Raw genomic sequence first — 20,971 nt, forward strand, 5'->3', positions numbered from 1 at the left:
AACAGTATTTTATTTTTCTTATTTTAATTTTCTTTCCGGTCTGTCTAGTTTTTTTTACATTCTTTATTATTCATTCTTCCTATTAGAAAATAGTAGGGGTTTCCCGATTTGATATTGATATTTATTATCGATCCGATACCAGCATAAACAAAAAAGTATCGTCTGATTTCAGCTTGCATCTAAAATCTCCAATATTTACTTGTGCAAACACAAGTTTGACAGCCAGTTACCATCTCAATGTCATCCAAGAAGCACACCAGAGAATAATTTCACCACACCTAGTGTGTGTGTGACAATCATTGGTACTTTAACTTAACAAGGCTTGTCTTTTCTTGTATGTTAGTTAAGTCATTTACAAAAGGCAAACATGAGAGGCTATAGCTACTAGGAACTCGCAGCTACACTACAACTAAGCACACAATAGCACAAACTATTCATACAAAATACGTGTCCTTAATTGAACAATATTTTAGTCTAAAACTGCACATTTGTCAATATAAACAAGTATCAAATATTTATAGTTGCATATTACTTACACAAACAGGTCTTCAAGATAGAAGTGTGATAGAAAGTATCCAGTAACAAACGTGTCCGCATCATTCAACTTCTTGCGTTAAGTCCTTAATTTAATGAATTATTATGAACACTGGGTGTTTCAAAAAACAAATTAAAAAAAATTCCACTTCAAAAGCATAAGTCTTCCATAAGGTGAGTGCTTTTCATACCTACCACTGTTCTGAGTAACTTCAATTAATCAAACCTTTTCGAACATACCAAACTACAAAATAATATGTATGTACTAGAATTTGTGCTGATATCGTACTGGATTAATGTCGGTATAGTCAATACTCAAGACTCCAAAAATCCCCTGAAGAGCAGGGAAACCTGTGAAACAGGCTTGAAGTGATGAAATAACCTCTGTGTTTTTTCCTGACCTAACGTATATATATATATATATATATATATATATATATATATATATATATATATATATATATATATATATATATATATATATATATATATATATATATATATATATATATATATATATATATATATATATATATATTATCCAAAAAATAGTGCTCGATACCGTGGTAGAGCGTAATATGTATGTGTGGGAAAAAATCACAAGACTATTTCATCTCTACAGGCCTGTTTCATGAGGGGTTTCCTCAATCCTCAGGAGATTTTAATGGAAGCATTCACATACCATGGTTTATATAGGGCACAGAGCGGGTGGGTACAGGCAGGCGTGGGGGCGTGGTGATTGACTCATGTGTTACCTAGGAGGTGTTTCCTTCTGTGACGGTGTATCAGCATGCCGTCACAGAAGGAAACACCTCCTAGGTAACACATGAGTCAATCACCACGCCCCCACGCCTGCCTGTACCCACCCGCTCTGTGCCCTATATAAACCATGGTATGTGAATGCTTCCATTAAAATCTCCTGAGGATTGAGGAAACCCCTCATGAAACAGGCCTGTAGAGATGAAATAGTCTTGTGATTTTTTCCCACACATACATATATATACTGTATATATATAGTATATATGTATACACAAATGTGTATTATCGGCCGATAATATCGGACTGCCGATATTATTGGCCGATAAATGCTTTAAAATGTAATATCGGAAACTATCTGTATCAGTTTCAAAAAGTATTTTTTGTTTTTGTTTTGTTTTTGTGTCTTGTCCAGCTTCTCAGGCAAATCATATAGTTGATGTAGATACCCATATCGGCTGTTCAGATTGAGCCCAGTTTATAATTTCCTTTTATAGAGTATGCCAGGCAGTCTTGCACTAAAGGAGGACTATGTTATTGTTTACTTTATTACTCTAGTATACTCTGGACTGAAGCTGTGTGCCTTCATTGTTTTTGTAGCTGTTGTTTTAAGGCATGTTTAAAAAAAATAAAAAAAATAATGCACTTTGTGAAAGTCAAAGTATAGTACTTCCCATAGTTGTAGTGGGTATCAGGATTATCTCAGGGAGAGCATGTCCCAAATTCCAAGCTGCTGTTTTGAGGCATGTTAAAAAAAAATTGTGACTTCAATAATAAATATGGCAGTGCCATGTTGGCATTTTTTTTCCATAACTTGAGTTGATTTCTTTTGGAAAACCTTGTTACATTGTTTAATGCATCCAGCGGGGCATCACAACAAAACTAGGCATAATAATGTGTTAATTCCACGACTGTATATATCGGTTGATATCGGAATCGGTAATTAAGAGTTGGACAATATCGGAATATCGGCAAAAAAGCCATTATCGGACATCTCTAATCACAATGAAATAACTACTCTGTATTAAATTGAGAAAACTTATTGCGGAAAAAAAAGTGGATATGGTAAGGCATTGCCTTTCAATGCGATTGTGTCTTCAAATGTCCTTTATAAACACCAATGGGTAAATATGTCAAATATCATTTGCATATGACAAAGTGTTTTAAGTGTGAAACAAAACACATAAGCGTGTCCTCCGCCCCTGCTGGTGAAATGACAGTCTCTTGCGTCAAGTGCGCTGCCACGTCTGCGTGATTGCAACATTCTATCTGGCATTGCTGTCCTCCCTGTTCACACACATTAAATGGCATTTATCTCCTCTTCCAACCATTTACCCCTGCTGGGCCTCCACAATAACACACACACTTTCATTTTCACAAAGAGTGTGTATGTACTGCTTTAAAGCGTGCTGTCCCAGTGGATGGATATGGGCCAAAGTCTAGTTTTACAGGAGAGGTGGAAGAAATGGCATTCATGTGAAAATTGGGCAATTGTGGTAGATGAGGGCAGAAATATAGTAATGGATTTTCCCCCTATCGATCAAAATGATATTGATGTTGTCATTGTCAGCAGTATGGATTGTGCAACCATCTATAGTGGTTACGCACTCTTGGATGGACACAAAAAAATAATGTGGAATAATTGAGACTTACGTAAATTTGGTCATTGCCGAAACGCTTCTGCATCTCGTAGAGGAGGCTGCTGTCTGTCAGCTCGCTGAGAGACGCCAGGTCATCATTGGGGGCTGGAGGCATCAGCTTCACCTGCGGAGAACAGCAAGCTAAAACGTTAAGTCTGCATTAGCCTCGTAATATAAACGGACACTCTGTTTCAAGAACCATTTATGCACAAATGATCAAACAGAAGTGAGTTTTTTTCTAAGAAAATCATGTTCATTCTTTTAGTATACCGGTACTCTCAGTATATTACAGTGTGGACATCACAATAAAGTACTAGAATAAAGGCACTGTTAAAGTTGAAATGCATGGTTGTAGACTAAGATAATCTACCCCACTGGGTATATGAAACGTTTTATGTTTAAAGGGAAATATACCGTCTTATATCCAGGTCAATAGTGTATGAGTGTGGCCTCTCGGTATACTGTGGTGCAGTTTGACACTACAAGTAACTACTAGAGCAGGGGTGTCAAACTCATTTTAGATCGGGGGCCACATGGAGAAAAATCTACTCCCAAGTGGGCCGGACTGGTAAAATCCCAGCACGATAACTTAAAAATAAAGACAACTTCAGATTGTTTTCTTTGTTGAAAAATAGAACAAGCACATTCTGAAAATGTACAAATCATAAAGTAGTTGTTTTGTTACACTTATGTGTTGCGCAGTGGCGTGCAGTCACTAGAGGCAGGGAGGCACGGCCTCACCTGCCATCATGGAAAGAAAAAAAAAGTAAAAAGAAAAAAAATTAATTAAATTGTTATACGTATCCAGTGATTATACTAAAGTTATTTTCCATTTAACTTCACCAGTTTTAGATTATTTTCATTTTTATTTTCACATTTGCCGTTCAAATACTGAGAAGAGACGGTGCGGTGATCAGCAGCCAGTTGAGGCACGTCACCGCGTTGTGCCTCACCATGGATTGTGCGCAATGACTCGGTTAACTGCTGGCCTGCTGTGCAGTGAGACCGTATTGCTATATGAATTATATTATACATTTCCATAGTTTACTTAGCTGAGGTATATAATGTACAGTGTATTTTGTCAACAACTGTATGTGTGTAACATATTTCTTGTGCTGAGCGATCATAAAACTGGAGGCTCGTCTCATAACCCCGCCTCCTGGTGCCAAGCACCTCCGCCGCAGAATGCACCGCCCGACGGGAGCGCCACACCCAAACCCTCCACGTGCAAGACCGAATCCACCCAAAAAAAGTCACTTAACGAGAAGCCAAAAAGTGCAAAAACAACAATGCTCGCGCGGCGCGTCGGAGGAGCCGTGAACAGGGACACAACATTAGGTACACCTGCAGACTGCAGTGCGGATTTCATATTTCATTCATTCACAACTCTTCCAACACGAACACCACTGCTCCCGCACTTATAAGTAAAGGTAAGACCATAATAACGTTTTTTTTTATTAAATGTGCTTTTTTGTGTGCTACAGTTTGTAAGTGTAAAGTTAAAGTTAAGTATACCAATGATTGTCACACACACACTAGGTGTGGTGAAATTTGTCCTCTGCATTTGACCCATCCACTTGATCACCCCCTGGGAGGTGAGGGGAGCAGTGGGCAGCAGCGGCGCCGTGCCTGGGAATAATTTTTGGTGATTTAACCCCCAATTCCAACCCTTGATGCTGAGTGCCAAGCAGGGAAGAATGCTGGTATGAGCTTTTAAACATAACACGTTAACTGCTGCCAATCAAATGGTGAATAAGATACTCTTTAGGGTTCATATGTTTGTAAATCTGACTGTGATGAAGTCAGTGCCTCACCTGACATGAACCTCACCGCACGCCACTGGTGTTGCGGGTAATAGTATTCTATCTTTAATTGTCGTTATTTATATTTTCTGAATAAATTATGTGATAATGTTCATCAGTCAACTCGTTGGTGTTCATTTTCAATCTATCAAGATAAAAAAAATATCAAAATCAAATCACAGTATGTTATTTATGTAGTTTGATCATTTTCCTCGACTGATGTACTTGCGTTTGTCAGTATTGGGGTCCCCACCTGCTCTGCCACTTTACGTCATCTCATGTACAGGTTCATGTGTAGGGTAGTTGAGTCAGACAACAATGTAATTAATGGTCTGACGAACCCGACTCGCAGTTCTGTCAGATGTTCATCCGGTCTGTGGAACCATTGGCGAGTAAGCCTGTATGCTGGACATTGAATATTGTGGAGTGTTTTTTATTTATTTTATTTTTACACAAGTTTTCTTTTTGTATTATTTTTTGGCTGGTATTTCTTTTATTTGGGTTTTATTGTTGTATGGATTATTTTTCTGTGATATGGATCCCCCTGGGTCTGAAATAAAAATGAATACTACTAACATCATGTGGTTTATTTTGTACATATGAAGAATTGTCTACAAAGATACAAAGAATTGCTATTTTGACATCCAGTGGACACATTTAGAACAGCTGTTTGTTTCATTCAAAGATTTCAGGTTCATTTTTATACGTCGCAATCTCATCCCGCAGGCCGGATAAAACCTGTTTGCGGGCCTGATCCGTACGTTTCACACCCCTGTACTAAAATAAAGACTTTGGGAAAATAGAAACGCATGTTTGTAGACAACCACAATATAACCCCCGGCCTACATTCCAATTGTTTATTGTCACAGTTGCGCATGGCTGAGCTAGTCGTGACCCCAGGATACAGAGAGATAGATGGCGACGTGCATGTAAAATAACAAAAACGGTAGCAAACAGCAGGCTAGTGCAGAGTAGGCATGCAGCAGAAAGACAAACAGTGACACAATGCCATTATCCAGCGCCGACAGGTGAACCAGAAAGATTACCTATTTACCAAATGTAAACTATTGCGCTAAAATGGAACATTTAGGAAATACAACACAAAAACTAGAAAGTAAAAAAACACCCAAAAATAACGAACAAAGTCCAAACTTCTATGTGGGATCATAACATTTATGAAGATTTCTATAGAGCATTGATGTGAGAGAGATACATTTTTTAGCCAATGTTGAGATCATGGATTAATGATAAACGGCAGCAAAACTCCCAACAATTAGTATTACCATTATGAATTAAAGGCCTACTGAAACCCACTACTACCGACCACGCAGTCTGATAGTTTATATATCAATGATGAAATCTTAACATTATAACACATGCCAATACGGCCGGGTTAACTTATAAAGTGACATTTTAAATTTGCCGCTAAACTTCCGGTTCGAAACGCCTCTGAGGATGACGTATGCGCGTGACGTAACCCGGGGAACACGGGTATGCCTTCCACATTGAAGCCAATACGAAAAAGCTCTGTTTTCATTTCATAATTCCACAGTATTCTGGACATCTGTGTTCGTGAATCTGTTGCAATCATGTTCATTGCATTATGGAGAAGGAAGCTGAGCAAGCAAAGAAGAAAGTTGTCGGTGCGAAATGGACGTATTTTTCGAACGTAGTCAGCAACAACAGTACACAGCCGGCGCTTCTTTGTTTACATTCCCGAAAGATGCAGTCAAGATGGAAGAACTCGGATAACAGAGACTCTAACCAGGAGGACTTTTGACTTCGATACACAGACGCCTGTAGAGAACTGGGACAACACAGACTCTTACCAGGATTACTTTGATTTGGATGACAAAGACGCAGACGTGCTACTGTGAGTATGCAGCTTTGGCTTCTAAACATTTGATCGCTTGACCGTATGTGCGCAACTTTTTTTTGCGTATGTACGTAACTTTTTTAAAATATATAAGCTTTATGAACCTTGGGTTAGGTGAACGGTCTTTTGGGCTGAGTGATTGTGTGTGTTGATCAGGTGTTTGAATTGTATTGGCGTGTTCTATGGAGCTAGGAGCTAGCATAGGAGCTAGGAGCTAGCATAACAAACACACAGGTGTTTTTATGCAGGATTAATTTGTGGCATATTAAATATAAGCCTGGTTGTGTTGTGGCTAATAGAGTATATATATGTCTTGTGTTTATTTACTGTTGTAGTCATTCCCAGCTGAATATCAGGTACCGTGAGTATGCAGCCTTGGCTGCTAAACATTTGATAGCTTGACCGTATGTGCGCGTCACGTACGTAACTTTTTAAAAATATATAAGCTTTATGAACCTTGGGTTAGGTGAACGGTCTTTTGGGCTGAGTGATTGTGTGTGTTGATCAGGTGTTTGAATTGTATTGGCGTGTTCTATGGAGCTAGGAGCTAGCAGAGGAGCTAGGAGCTAGCGTAACAAACACGCAGGTGTTTTTATGCAGGATTAATTTGTGGCATATTAAATATAAGCCTGGTTGTGTTGTGGCTAATAGAGTATATATATGTCTTGTGTTTATTTACTGTTGTAGTCATTCCCAGCTGAATATCAGGTCACCCCCGGCTCTCACAGCATCTTCCCTATCTGAATAGCTTCAACTCCCCACTAGTCCTTCACTTGCACTTTACTCATCCACAAATCTTTCATCCTCGCTCAAATTAATGGGGAAATTGTCGCTTTCTCGGTCCGAATCTCTCTCACTTCATGCGGCCATCATTGTAAACAATAGGGAACTTTGCGTATATGTTCAACTGACTACGTCACGCTACTTCCGGTAGGTGCAAGCCTTTTTTTTTATCAGATACCAAAAGTTGCAATCTTTATCGTCGTTGTTCTATACTAAATCCTTTCAGCAAAAATATGGCAATATCGCGAAATGATCAAGTATGACACATAGAATAGATCTGCTATCCCCGTTTAAATAAAAAAAATTCATTTCAGTAGGTCTTTAAAATGATCGTAAAACTGTAATTGACAACCACACTTCGATAAACTCGGTGATGCTGCTCATTTCCTGGAAAAGTGCCATATTTTACGGACTATAAGCCACTACTTATTGCCCAAGCTTTGAACCCTGCGGCTAATAAAACGACGCGTCTAATTTATAGATTTTTCTTTGCCATAATGTTTTGTTTAAAAAAAAAAAAGTTTTCATAGAACAGCGACAGACTCTGAAAATGTATATTATTGTTATATTATATACACATTGCTGCCGGAGCAACTAAGCTATTCAATTGATGATAACCATGATCATTTTATTCACAATACCAGTGTTGTGAATTTGTCATACTGTTACATTAGATAACAAAAAAGCTGCACTTGATACACAAAAAAAAAACCTCTGGGGCTGATTTACCAAAGAAGTTTTACCTGCTCCAGTTTGCTTGTTCCTGAGCTGAAGGGGCCGTCAAGGACGTTATCCAGCGATGGCTGCCGACTGAGGCCCCCGCTCGCTTCTCGGAACATCGCCCATTTCTCCAGGAGGTTGTCCCTTTTTGCGATGGGGAGCCTGAAATGGTTCCTATTGGGTGGAAAGTAGGGATGGGCGATATGACCTAAAATCTATATTGCGATGTATATTGCACAATATATAACAATATATTATTTGGCATAGAAATGATAATACAACCATTTCAAAACGGGTGACAAAAGCTCCAAATTTGGCTGCTGACATAAGCGGTAATTTATTGTGTCATTTCCAGTTGTATTATTTGCTCAAAATTTGGTATCAGTCTACTTGCTAATTTGCTGGTTACTTTCTGTTGTAACATGTTTCTATCTACACTCATGTTAAAATGTAATAAACACCTATTCTTCTCTTGTTTGGATACTTTACATTAGTTTTAGGCCAGTTTTTCTTAACCATAGGGCCAACAAATATCTGTTTCTCAACTGTGGTGCCGCAGCAGTATTCAGTTGTAATACATCTTTCCACCACTTGTGGCAGTAATGACGATATCAAACAGAAGAAGTTTGGAGCTAAAGTTATACAGAAGTTTTTTAAGCGTAAAAATTATGACTCAAGTGATGAAGCTTTATTTTCATTTGCACTTTAATTTTATTGACAGTTTTTTAAAGAACCATATATACTATAATTATTTAATATTAATTTAGTTGGAATGTATTTATTTTAACACTTTGTACATTTATTTTTCAATGTACATTTATTTTCCATCAGTTTTTTGAGTCCCTTCTTTTGCAGTATATTCAATTAGTTTTTAATTTGTAATTAGCCTGACCTAAACCTTGATAATAATCTTTGTGACTGGTTTCATACCATTTGACAAGGTTGATCCTGTTAAATTGTAAGAAGGTTAGATATAATTATTGAATACTATTAAAATCAAAAGCAAGATTACTAATTAATTATCAATATTTGAGTGGGTCCCGGGCCCCTCTGTAGTGGAAAAGTTGGGCCCTGAGCGCCAAAAAATTAAGAACCCTCGTTTAAGGAGATATTACAAATTTAGGTATCGATCCAATACCAAGTAGTTACAGTGGCAGTATTGGTCATACCAATGCTGATATTGATACTTCAAATTTTCAAGATCATTGGATGATTTTAATTTGTTATTACAATTATAATCAGACAAAAACACAAGATGCCGATGTAACAATATCAATTAAATATTAACATTATTTCCTACCATTGGCTCTGCTCTAAAAAGGTTTTTGCCCTTAAAGCCTTTCTATGTCCAGGGATTTATTTCCTGAGTTTGTAAACAATAACAAAAACGACAGAAGATTTTTTTAATAATAACAAAACATTGATCTAACCACTGTAGTATCAACCATATGCTGATAATTTACTTAGTATTGTTACTGTTGATATTTGTATCGATCGATCCACCTTTGTTTGCATTCAAGATTTTTAGCTTAGCGGTTAGCATATCGTCCTACGGTGTGTAGTGTTGCATGTTGAGCTATTCCTCCTCCTCCGGGATGACACTTGTAAGAAAGAAAAATACTTTATTTGCCGCTATGGAGGGGAGGGTAACTGACTTAGAAGTGGCTTTGCTGCACTGTGGAGGGGCGTTAGCCACAAGCGAGAATGCTACATTTTGTGTTTGTTTGCTTGTCGCTACCAAATTTGCGGGACTCTGCTAGACTGTGTCATCAACATACAGTATCACGATATAACGATACTATTAAAATCTTTATTAGCGACGAAATTGGTATAATTGATATCGTATATATCTTCTATATCGGGCAAGGACAAAATGGAAGTTACAGTGTCTTACAAGAGTCTTACATTTTAAAATGTATATTATGTTTATAAACTCAGGAAATATGTGCCTGGACACATGAGGACTTTGAATATGATCAATGTATGATCCTGTAACTACTTGGTATCGGATTGATACCCAAATGTGTGGTAACATCCAAAACTAATGTAATGTATCAAACACCAGAAGAATAAGTGATTATTACATTTTAACAGAAGTGTAGATAGAACATGTTAAAAGAAAAAGTAAGCAGATATTAACAGTAAATGAACAAGTAGATTAATAATACATTTTCTACTGCTTGTCCTTAATAATGTTGACAAAATAATAGAATGATAAATGACACAATATGTTACTGCATATGTCAGCAGCTAAATTAGGAGCCTTTGTTTGTTTCATAAACATACATTATTACGATATAACGATACTATTAAAATCTTTATTAGCGGCCAAATTTGTATCGTATATATCTTCTATATCACGCAAGGAGAAAATGGAAGTTACAGCCTCTCACAAGAGTGAGTACGTCCCTTACATTTCAGCAGCAGCTTAGATACGCTAGATAAGCTCCCGTAATAAAATTTGAAGGGTCCATCAAATTTTATGAGAAACCGTAGTGGGGAAAAGAGACAGGTACATGTTCCACAGTCCACTCACAGCTTCTTGACCGGGGTACTGAAGTCATTTGATCCGGTGTCGTCACGTTGGTCCGTGGAGAGCAAAGGAGTGGAAGGGTCCTTCAGCCTCTGCAGCCAAATGGTCTCTCCTTTCAACAACAAGTCCGCTATGTGCTCTGATGCAGCAATATCTGGGTATAAAAATCATAATTTTTAAGCAGATATACAGTGGTGGTCAAAAGTTTACATACACTTGTAAAGAACATAATGTCATGGCTGTCTTGAGTTTGCAATAATTTATACAACTTTTATTTTTTTTGTGATAGAGTGATTGGAGCACATACTTGTTGGTCACAAATAACATTCATGAAGTTTTGTTCTTTTAGGAATTTATTATGAGTCTACTGAAAATGTGACCAAATCTACTGGGTCAAAAGTATACATACAGCAATGTTAATATTTGGTTACATGTCCCTTGGCAAGTTTCACTGCAATAAGGCGCTTTTGGTAGCCATCCGCAAGCTCCTGGTTGAATTTTTGACCACTCCTCTTGACAAAATTGGTGCAGTTCAGCTAAATTTGTTGGTTTTCTGACATGGACTTGTTTCTTCAGCATTGTCCGCACATTTAAGTCAGGACTTTGGGAAGGCCATTCTAAAACCTTAATTCTAGCCTGATTTAGCCATTCCTTTACCACTTTTGACGTGTGTTTGGGGTCATTGTCCTGTTGGAACAAGCAACTGCGCCCAAGACCCAACCTCCGGCCTGATTTTAGGTTGTTCTGAAGAATTCGGAGGTAATCCTCCTTTTTCATTGTCCCATTTACTCTCTGTAAAGCACCAGTTCCATTGGCAGCAAAACAGAGCATAATACTACCACCACCATGCTTGATGGTAGGCATGGTGTTCTTAGGATTAAAGGCCTCACCTTTTTTCCTCCAAATTTACAGCTGGGTATTGTGGCCAAACAGCTAAATTTTTGTTTCATCTGACATCACATGGACAAAGACAAGACCTTTGGGAGGAACGTTTTGTGGTCAGATGAAACAAAGATTGAGCTGTTTGGCCACAACACCCAGCAATTAGAAAATGGATGGATGGATGTTTGGAGGAGAAAAGGTGAGGCCTTTAATCCCAGGAACACCATGCCTACCGTCAAGCATGGTGGTGGTAGGATTATGCTCTGGGCTTGTTTTGTTGCCAATGGAACTGGTGCTTTACAGAGAGTAAATGGGACAATGAAAAAGGAGGATTATCTCCAAATTATTCAGGACAACCTAAAATCATCAGCCCGGAGGTTGGGTCTTGGGCGCAGTTGGGTGTTCCAACAGGACAATGACCCCAAACACATGTCAAAAGTGGTAAAGGAATGGCTAAATCAGGCTCGAATTAAGGTTTTAGAATGGCTTTCCCAAAGTCCAGACTTAAACGTTTAGACAATGCTGAAGAAACAAGTCCATGTCAGAAAACCAACACATTTAGCTGAACTGCACCAATTTTGTCAAGAGGAGTGGTCAAAAATTCAACCAGAAGCTTGTTGATGGCTACCAAAAGCGCCTTATAGCAGTGAAACTTGCCAAGGGACATGTAACCAAATATTAACATTGCTGTATGTATACTTTTGACCCAGCAGATATGGTCACATTTTCAGTAGACCCATAGTAAATTCATAAAAGAACCAAACTTCATGAATGTTTTTTGTGACCAACAAGTATGTGCTCCAATCACTCTATCACAAAAAAAAAAAAGAGTTGTAGGAATGATTGGAAACTGAAGACAGCCATGACATTATGTTCTTTACAAGTGTATGTACACTTTTGACCACGACTGTATTTCACACTCAAGCACCACTTATTGGACACAGAGACTTCCTTGCAGCTGATGACCCCCCTGACTCTCATCACTTACTTCCTTGCATGGATGCTGAAGAATGGACATAGGGCTCTAACAAAAAAAGATGGGCAAATAGGGGGATTGTGAGCATCTCTGAGGGGTTGTCTTTTGTGTGTTGTAGGCCCACAAGCTGAAGGGGTGGTTGGGGGGTGGGGGGTGGGGGGGGGGTTATTGATTGATGCAGGCAGAGAAAGTATTCACACTGAATAGCCAAAGGCAGACCCTCTATTTACCAGTTGAAAGGTTAGAGAGGTCTCCTGCCGCTTTCCCACTGCACAGTATCAGTTTGGTTTGAGGCGGTTGGTTTTCCATGTCAACATCCCGACTGTTCAACTATAAAAACTAGACCCGCTAACAAACAACAACAATTTGGGGCACCTGGCAAAACTTCAGCTGAAATTGTGAGGAAAATGAGAATTTAAGACAGGATTGTTGACAAAGTCAAACAAAAAATTACAAAATTCAAAATAAATGTAATGTTTTATATTATTAATTTAATGTTTAATAAATACATAAGTGAATAATTAAAACAATTATTTAATTTAACAAATGCATTCAATGGGAAATGGGGACTGCGTGGAGCAGTTGGGAGAGTGGGCGTGCCAGCAACCTGAGGGTTCCTAGTTCGATCTCCCGCTTCTACCAACCTAGTCAGGTCCGTTGTGTCCTTGAGCAAGACACTTCACCCTTGCTCCTGATGGGTCGTGGTTAGGGCCTTGCATGGCAGCTGCCGCCATCAGTGTGTGAATGTGTGTGTGAATGGGTGAATGTGGAAATAGTGTCAAAGCGCTTTGAGTACCTTGAAGGTAGAAAAGCGCTATACAAGTATAACCCATTTACCATTTTAAATAATTAGTTTTAATACAATTCTTACAAATGTAGTTTTTTAATTTAAAAAAAATAAATGATTTTTGGTAACACTTTAGTATGGGGAACATATTCCAAGTAACAAAGCCTTAATTTAGAGTTATTTGGACACTAGGGGAACATATAAGGGTTAGGGTTAGGGTTACTAATAAGCAATAATTCTGAGGTTATTGAGGGAAGACTCTTAGTTAATGGCTTACTGGTTGTATAATAAGGCCATGCAGAATAAGGCATTAATAAGTACTTAATAATGACTAATTGAGAGCCAACATGTTACTAATTTGAATGTTAATAAGCAATTAATTAATGGTGAATATGTTCCCCATACTAAAGTGTTACCGTAAATAATTACAAAAATAATTTAAATGAACAAATGCAATAAATAATTAGTTTAATAAAATTCTTACAATTTTTTTTCTTAATTAAATGTGCGCTAAGAATGCGCTGTAAATTAACCCATTTATTTTATTCAGCCAATACAAAAAAATATCTTTGTTGAAAACAAAAGCAACATGATTTTGAATCGGTAGTTCGTTAAAAAAAAATGTTTTCTTAGGTTTTGGTATTTATTTCGAACATGCACACAAATGTACAATTTTACAATTCAGCATGTCCCAAAAAAAGGGTTGGAAGAAGGAGAGTTGATTTTATCTGACCCCCTTTCACATGTTTGCTCACACGCTGTCCTGGGAATTGTTGGGTAGCAGGTTATACTTTACAATTTTTGATTCAATAAAAAAAAGGTTTTTAAGGTATTATTCTCCATAATCAACATTTTGTATTATCCTAACTGACTATTTTTGTAACATGATTAGTGAAGGAAGCATACTATTGTAGTTATCACCCCATACTCAGCATCAAGGGTTGGAATTGGGGGTTAAATCACCAAAATGATTCCCAAGCGCAGCCACCGCTGCTGCTCACTGCTCCCCTCACCTACCAAGGGGTGGAACAAGGGGATGGGTCAAATGGAGAGGGTAATTTCACCACACCTAGTGTGTGTGTGACTATCAGTGGTACTTTAACTTTATTTCTACACAATAACTCGGATATGGTCACACTTAAAAGCACTAGAGCAGTGGTCCCCAACCTTTTTGTAATTGCGGACCGGTCAACGGGGGGTGGGGGGGGGGGTATTTTTTTAAAGTTTTTAAAAATATATGAGATTTCCAGTTAAGTAAATGTGTCATTTATTTAGCAACTAAGTTATGTGGAATTAATGTGTCCCCTTACCTCTTCCCCTATTATGGAACAGACTAATTCCTGGTTACTAAAGGACACATCAATCAATCAATTTCCTTTATTTAACCAGGTAAAGACTCATTGAGATTAAAATCTTGGTAACACTTTAATATGGGGAACATATTCACCATTAACTAGTTGCTTATTAACATGCAAATAAGTAACATATTGGCTCATAATTAGTCATTATTAAGTACTTATTAATGCCTTATTCTGCATGGCCCTAACCTTAACCCTAACCAAATAACTCTAAATTAAGTCTTTGTTACTTACAATATGTTCCCCTAGTGTCCAAATAACTCTGATTTAAGTATTTGTTACTTAGAATATGTTCCCCATACTAAAGTGTTACCAAAATCTTATTTTTAAGAGCGACCTGACAAAGAGGGCGGCACAAACAAACATGCAGTCAGGTCGCGATATACAAAGTGTAAGCTAACTAGCAAATACATCACAAAACGTCTGTATTTTTTATTAGTGCTAAGTATTGCACGTGAAAAGTGTTAAGGTGCAATCCTTGATTAATGACCTCATGCTAATATATGATGATGTGTTCACAGGATTGTGAAGAAGACTCATTGTGTGCGTGTGCAGTTCCCTTTGTTTGCTTCATTACGTCTTTGTTTATAGCAGGTCTGCCTCTTCAAGCTGTATAATATATTTGTGTGCGTGCGTGTGTTACCAGAGGGCTTTTCTTGGTTGCAGTTTAACAGCACTGGGCTGGCGCCATGCCTCAGCAGTTGACCAACAATGCTTGTCTGTAAAGGAGATGGAAAAAAACAAAAACATTCACTTTCCATGAACACTGCATGTTGTGTTGGAGCGTAGGAAATAACATATCACAATACAATGCAGTGTTTCCCATAAACTGCCAAGATACCTGTGGCGGTGGGGGCATGGCTATGGGCGTGGTCACCATGACATCATCATTTGCATAATTTACTACAATGATATGATTTTCTCTAAAAAGGCTCAAAAATTGTATACTTACTAATTAATAATAACAGTTTTGTTTTAAACGTCCATCCATCCATCCATCCATTTTACAATATAATTACAATACTTTATGTACATATTTATATACAGATTTGAACAATAAGTTATTCACTGAAAAATATTTATTAATTGTGGTTCTTACAAAAAATATATCTTATAAAAATATAAAAGCTAAAATGTCTCTTAAAGCTCTGCCCCTTTAATTAGTGCATACTAAATAATTTAACTTTAGCCTACTACTACAACCATATTATTTACCAGCAACATAAAGTGAAACAGAGGCAGAGGTGTCCTGCCACAGTTAGTAACAAATAAACAGAAAACAGTAGTGGTGGTAGATAGACACAAAGCTTCATCAAACATCTGATCCACTGAACAAAGAGCTCCAAAAATCTTGATCCTACACTTCTCTTTTGTAAAGTAAATCTGAACAGCCGATATGGGCATCTACATCAACTATATGATTTGCCTGAGAAGCTGGACAGGACACACACAAAAAAAACAAAAAAAACATTTTTTTTTTTTTGTGGCGGCCTTAATTCTTTCGTGGCGGGCCGCAACAAATAAATGAATGTGTGGGAAACACTGCAATGTTTGCTACTCTAATACAGCTGCAGTCAACGCATAGGCGCCGAGCACCCACTTTCAGTCTTTAAAATAATTTTGGAAAGATCAATCTTGTTGTCGTTAATGTTGTGGCGAGTTTAGTCCAATTCACATAATATAAAAGTCACAAAACATATAGTCTATAATTAACAAAGCCTAACCAAGATTTAATTGTGCCCGACATTGAACAAATGACACAATCATCTTGACTTTGAAAAAAAATTGCACACGAGTGAATGAAGCGCATACTTTCTCAACAGCCATACATGTCACACTAAGGGTGGCAGTATGAATAATGCCAACACTGTCATAAACATGTGCCATATGGTGAAACCACACTAAACAACAACGACAAACACATTTTGGAAGAATATTTGCACCGCAATACAACATAAACACTACAGAACAAATTCCCAGAATCCCCTGCACCACCAACTCTTCTGGGATGCTACAATATAAACAAACGCCATTGGTGGATCTACACCTAACATCCACTGTAATGATACCACGTACAATAGAGTATCTAGTCGATACTACTATGATTACATCAATATTTTTTAACATCACAAAATCTTCTTTCGTTTTTTTTTAATGTATATTATGTTTATAAACTCAGGAAATATGTTCCTGGACACATGAGGACTTTGAATATGACCAATGTATGATCCTGTAACTACTTGGTATCGAATTTATACGCACATTTGTGGTATCATCCAAAAATAATGTAAACAACAGAAGAATAAGAGAATATTACAGTTTAACAGAAGTGTAGACAGAACATGTTAAAAGAGAAAGTTATCAGATATTAACAGTAAATGAACAAGTAGATTAATAATTCATTTTCTACCACTTGTCCTTAGTGATTTTGAAAAAATAATAGAATGGAAAATGACACAATATGTTACTGCATACGTCAGCAGACTAAATTAGGAGCCCTTTTTTGTTTACTTACTACTAAAAGACAAGTTGTCTAGTATGTTCACTATTTTATTTAAGGGTAAACTTGCAATAAGAAACATATGTTTAATGTACCGTAAGATTTTTTGTTAAAATAAAGTCAATAATGCAATTTTTTGTGGTCCCCTTTATTTAGAAGAGTACCGAAAAAAATGTGGTACCGGTACCAAAATATTGGTATCGGGACAACACTAGTTTATAGATATTCATTTAATATCAATAAATAATATATTTTTAATTAACAGTGAGGTGATAATAAAGGTGCTGTCCAGTTGTTATATTTTGATTTCTTACACTTCTGACTCTCATTTGCAAGTATTACTGTATATACTAGACATTGCATGCAGTTGCTGTTCGAAGATGTTAGAGGGTAGCAGTGTATAGGCTACGTTGTGTTGCCTAGTCAGGTAGTAGTCTTTACCGTTAAGTTGAATCTAGTCTTTTGTTGCACCCTAAAAAGTGTTTGTGTTGTAAGTAATGTATTTACTATACACCAACTGTTAGATTGTAACATGCATCTTAGTTGTAGTTTCCATTAACCAAATTTGTTGGTGTTGAAATCGCTATATAAAATTGCTATTGCTAATCAGTAGCATGTCTATGACAAATCCAATGTAAATTAGCACTGAGCTAGCGCCTTTTGAAAAGTAGAGCCTAACTGTACGTTCAAGTGTTTCTATCAGGGTGCTTCTTTACCTGCCAAGTCTCCATGTCACATGTATCGAAAAATGGCACTGTTTGATTTTATGTAAATTGGTACGCGGTAGTACTGACAGAATTCGGTCACATCCCCAAACATAATAGACATAGCTTTTTGTGGCACTAAATATTTAATTTGTAGCTCCATTTGGGTCTTTGATGAGGTGGCGGTTCGTCCAGGGTGTACACCGCCTTCCGCCCGAGTGCAGCTGGGAGAGGCTCCAGCACCCTCACGACTCCGAGAGGGAGCGGTAGATAATGGATGAATGGATCTATGTTATTAGGGTACGAATGTGTAAGTTGCTAATTAAATTGAACCTGCCAAGGTTCTAAGTACCGTATTTTCCGGACCATAGGGCGCACAAGATTATAAGGCGCACTGCTGATGAGTGGGTCTATTCAGGTCTATTTTCATACAAAAGGCGCACCGGATTATAAGGCGCATTAAAGGGGTCATATTATGATTTTTTTTCTAAAAGTATAACACTTCCTTGTGGTCTACATAACATGTAATGGTGGTTCTGTGGTCAAAATGTTGCATAGATTATGTTTTAGAGATCATCTTCGAGTCGCTTTTTGACAGTCGCTTCAGGATGCGCCGTTTTGAGGGCGGTTTTATTTACGTGGCTCACCTTCGTCAGCGTCTTCTCCCCGTCATCTTTGTTGTAGCGGTGTAGCGTGCAAGGACGGGGGGTGGAAGAAGTGTCAAAAGATGGAGCTAACTGTTTTAATGACATTCAGACTTTACTTCAATCAATAACGGAGCAGCATCTCCTCATCCGTGGCTCACTAGAGCAACAACAAGGCTGGAAATGTGTCGCGTGAAAAAACGTCCGACAGGAACTCTCTAATAACTAAAGTTCCTTGGGTGAATAATGTTAACTCACTACGCCGGTAGTTTTTAGTGCTTCCATAGCGAGTCGACTGAGTAAGTTAGAACTTTACGCTACTTTATATTAGAAATGGAAACAGCGGAGAACGAATGTCACATAAGAAGATAGAGAAAAAAAGAAGCTTATCGACAATGGTGTCATCACAGACTACAGAGGCGGGCGCGCGCACATTTTCAGGACTTATGCAGATCCCAAATACACATCAGCAGGTACCAGAAGGTAAAAAAAGTTGGTTTTGCATAATATTGCGAAACAAAACGGTCGATAAAATATCTGCTAATAGGTGCCATTTTGCGGTCCTTATATACACACCATACTAATACTCGTATGTGGAAGAGTACGTCTGACTACTGTAGCCGTAACGCGCCGACAATCCATCAAGCGGTGCGGCTTCATAACTTTGTGTGTAATATTCTATATTCTCAATGGAACATTTCAACTTTTGGTGTTGTTTACTGGCGTGATATTGCAGTCAACACATATCTCTTATGTGTGACTGCCATCTACTGGTTACACTTATCATTACACCATGTACCAAATAAAATAGCTTCGAGGTTTGTAAGCACAACCAAAATGATTCCGTACATTAGGTGCACCGGATTATAAGGTGCACTGTCGAGTTATGAGAAAATGAAAGGACTACTGAAATGACATTTTTTTATTTAAACGGGGATAGCAGATCCATTCTATGTGTCATAATTGATCATTTCACGATATATTGCCATATTTTTCTGAAAGGATTTAGTAGAGAACATCGACGATAAAGTTTGCAACTTTTGGTCGCTGATAAAAAAAAAGCCTTGCCTGTACCGGAAGTAGCGTGACGTCGCAGGTTGAAGGGCTCCTCACATTTCCCCATTGTTTACACCAGCAGCGAGAGCGATTCGGACCGAGAAAGCGACGATTACCCCATTAATTTGACCGAGGATGAAAGATTTGTGGATGAGGAACGTGAGAGTGAAGGACTAGAGTGCAGTGCAGGACGTATCTTTTTTCGCTCTGACCGTAACTTAGGTACAAGGGTTCATTGGATTCCACACTTTCTCCTTTTTCTATTGTGGATCACGGATTTGTATTTTAATCCACCTCGGATTAAAATACAAATCCGATTGAAAATGAGAGTCGAGAACGCAAAATGGACATTCACAGTGACTTTTATCTCCACGACAATACATCGGCGAAACACTTTAGCTACGGAGCTAACGTGATAGCATCGGGCTTAACAGCAGATAGAAACAAAAGAAATAAACCCCTGACTGGAAGGATAGACAGAAAATCAACAATACTATTAAACCATGGACCTGTAACTACACGGTTAATGCTTTCCAGCCTGGCGAAGCTTAACAATGCTGTTGCTAACGACGCCATTGAAGCTAACTTAGCAACGGGACCTCACAGAGCTATGCTAAAAACATTAGCTATCCACCTACGCCAGCTAGCCCTCATCTGCTCATCAACCTGCGTTCCAGCGATCGACGGAGCGACGAAGGACTTCACCCGATCACAGATGCGGTCGGCGGCTAACGTCGGATAGCGCGTCTGCTATCCATCTCAAAGTCCTCCTGGTTGTGTTGCTGTAGTCCACCGCTAATACACCGATCCCACCTACAGCTTTCTTCTTTGCAGTCTTCATTGTTCATTAAACAAATTGCAAAAGATTCACCAACACAGATGTCCAGAATACCGTGGAATTTTGTGATGAAAACAGAGCTTTTTGTATTGGATCTAATGGGGTCCGAATACTTCAGTTTCAACCATTGACGTCACGTGCATACGTCATCATACATAGACGTTTTCAACTGGAAGTTTCGCGGGAAATTTAAAATTGTACTTTATAAGTTAACCCGGCCGTATTGGCATGTGTTGCAATGTTAAGATTTCATCATTGATATATAAACTATCAGACTGCGTGGTCGGTAGTAGTTGGTTTCAGTAGGCCTTTAAGTGCACCTTATAGTCCCAAAAATACGGTATATTAACACAGCCTCCAAATTGACTTAAACAGGGTCAGGACCTTTGATCGTGTAGCCCCTTCTAGTGGCTGTTGAGTAACGGTACACGGTATTCGTAGTTGGACCCCAATTTTCCACACGGTACGCCTCGGGACAAGAAGTATAACTGCCTCGCGATATAGTCATTCATGTAAACATGTCTTTGGCTAGCCGGAATCGTGGCAAGGAGAAGAAAGTGCTTGAAAACCCTCTCCCAATGT

General features: G+C 38.2%; 1 protein-coding gene across 7 annotated transcripts in view; it reads right to left on the reverse strand.

Moving 5' to 3' along the window:
- The window catches only part of myo16 (myosin XVI), a 375,845-nt gene that overhangs the window by 200,615 nt on the left and 154,259 nt on the right, over positions 1-20,971 (reverse strand). For all 7 annotated transcript variants that reach the window (XM_062069026.1, XM_062069027.1, XM_062069029.1 and 4 more), the window contains 4 exons: positions 15,291-15,366; positions 10,648-10,798; positions 8,135-8,285; positions 2,944-3,054 (listed from right to left, as the gene is read on the reverse strand). In XM_062069026.1, coding sequence (XP_061925010.1) covers positions 2,944-3,054; positions 8,135-8,285; positions 10,648-10,798; positions 15,291-15,366 — 489 coding nt within the window. The remainder of the gene's footprint in view (positions 1-2,943; positions 3,055-8,134; positions 8,286-10,647; positions 10,799-15,290; positions 15,367-20,971) is intronic.

The sequence above is a fragment of the Entelurus aequoreus genome, linkage group LG14 (genome assembly GCF_033978785.1).
Source record: "Entelurus aequoreus isolate RoL-2023_Sb linkage group LG14, RoL_Eaeq_v1.1, whole genome shotgun sequence".
Classification (NCBI taxonomy): Eukaryota; Metazoa; Chordata; class Actinopteri; order Syngnathiformes; family Syngnathidae; genus Entelurus; species Entelurus aequoreus.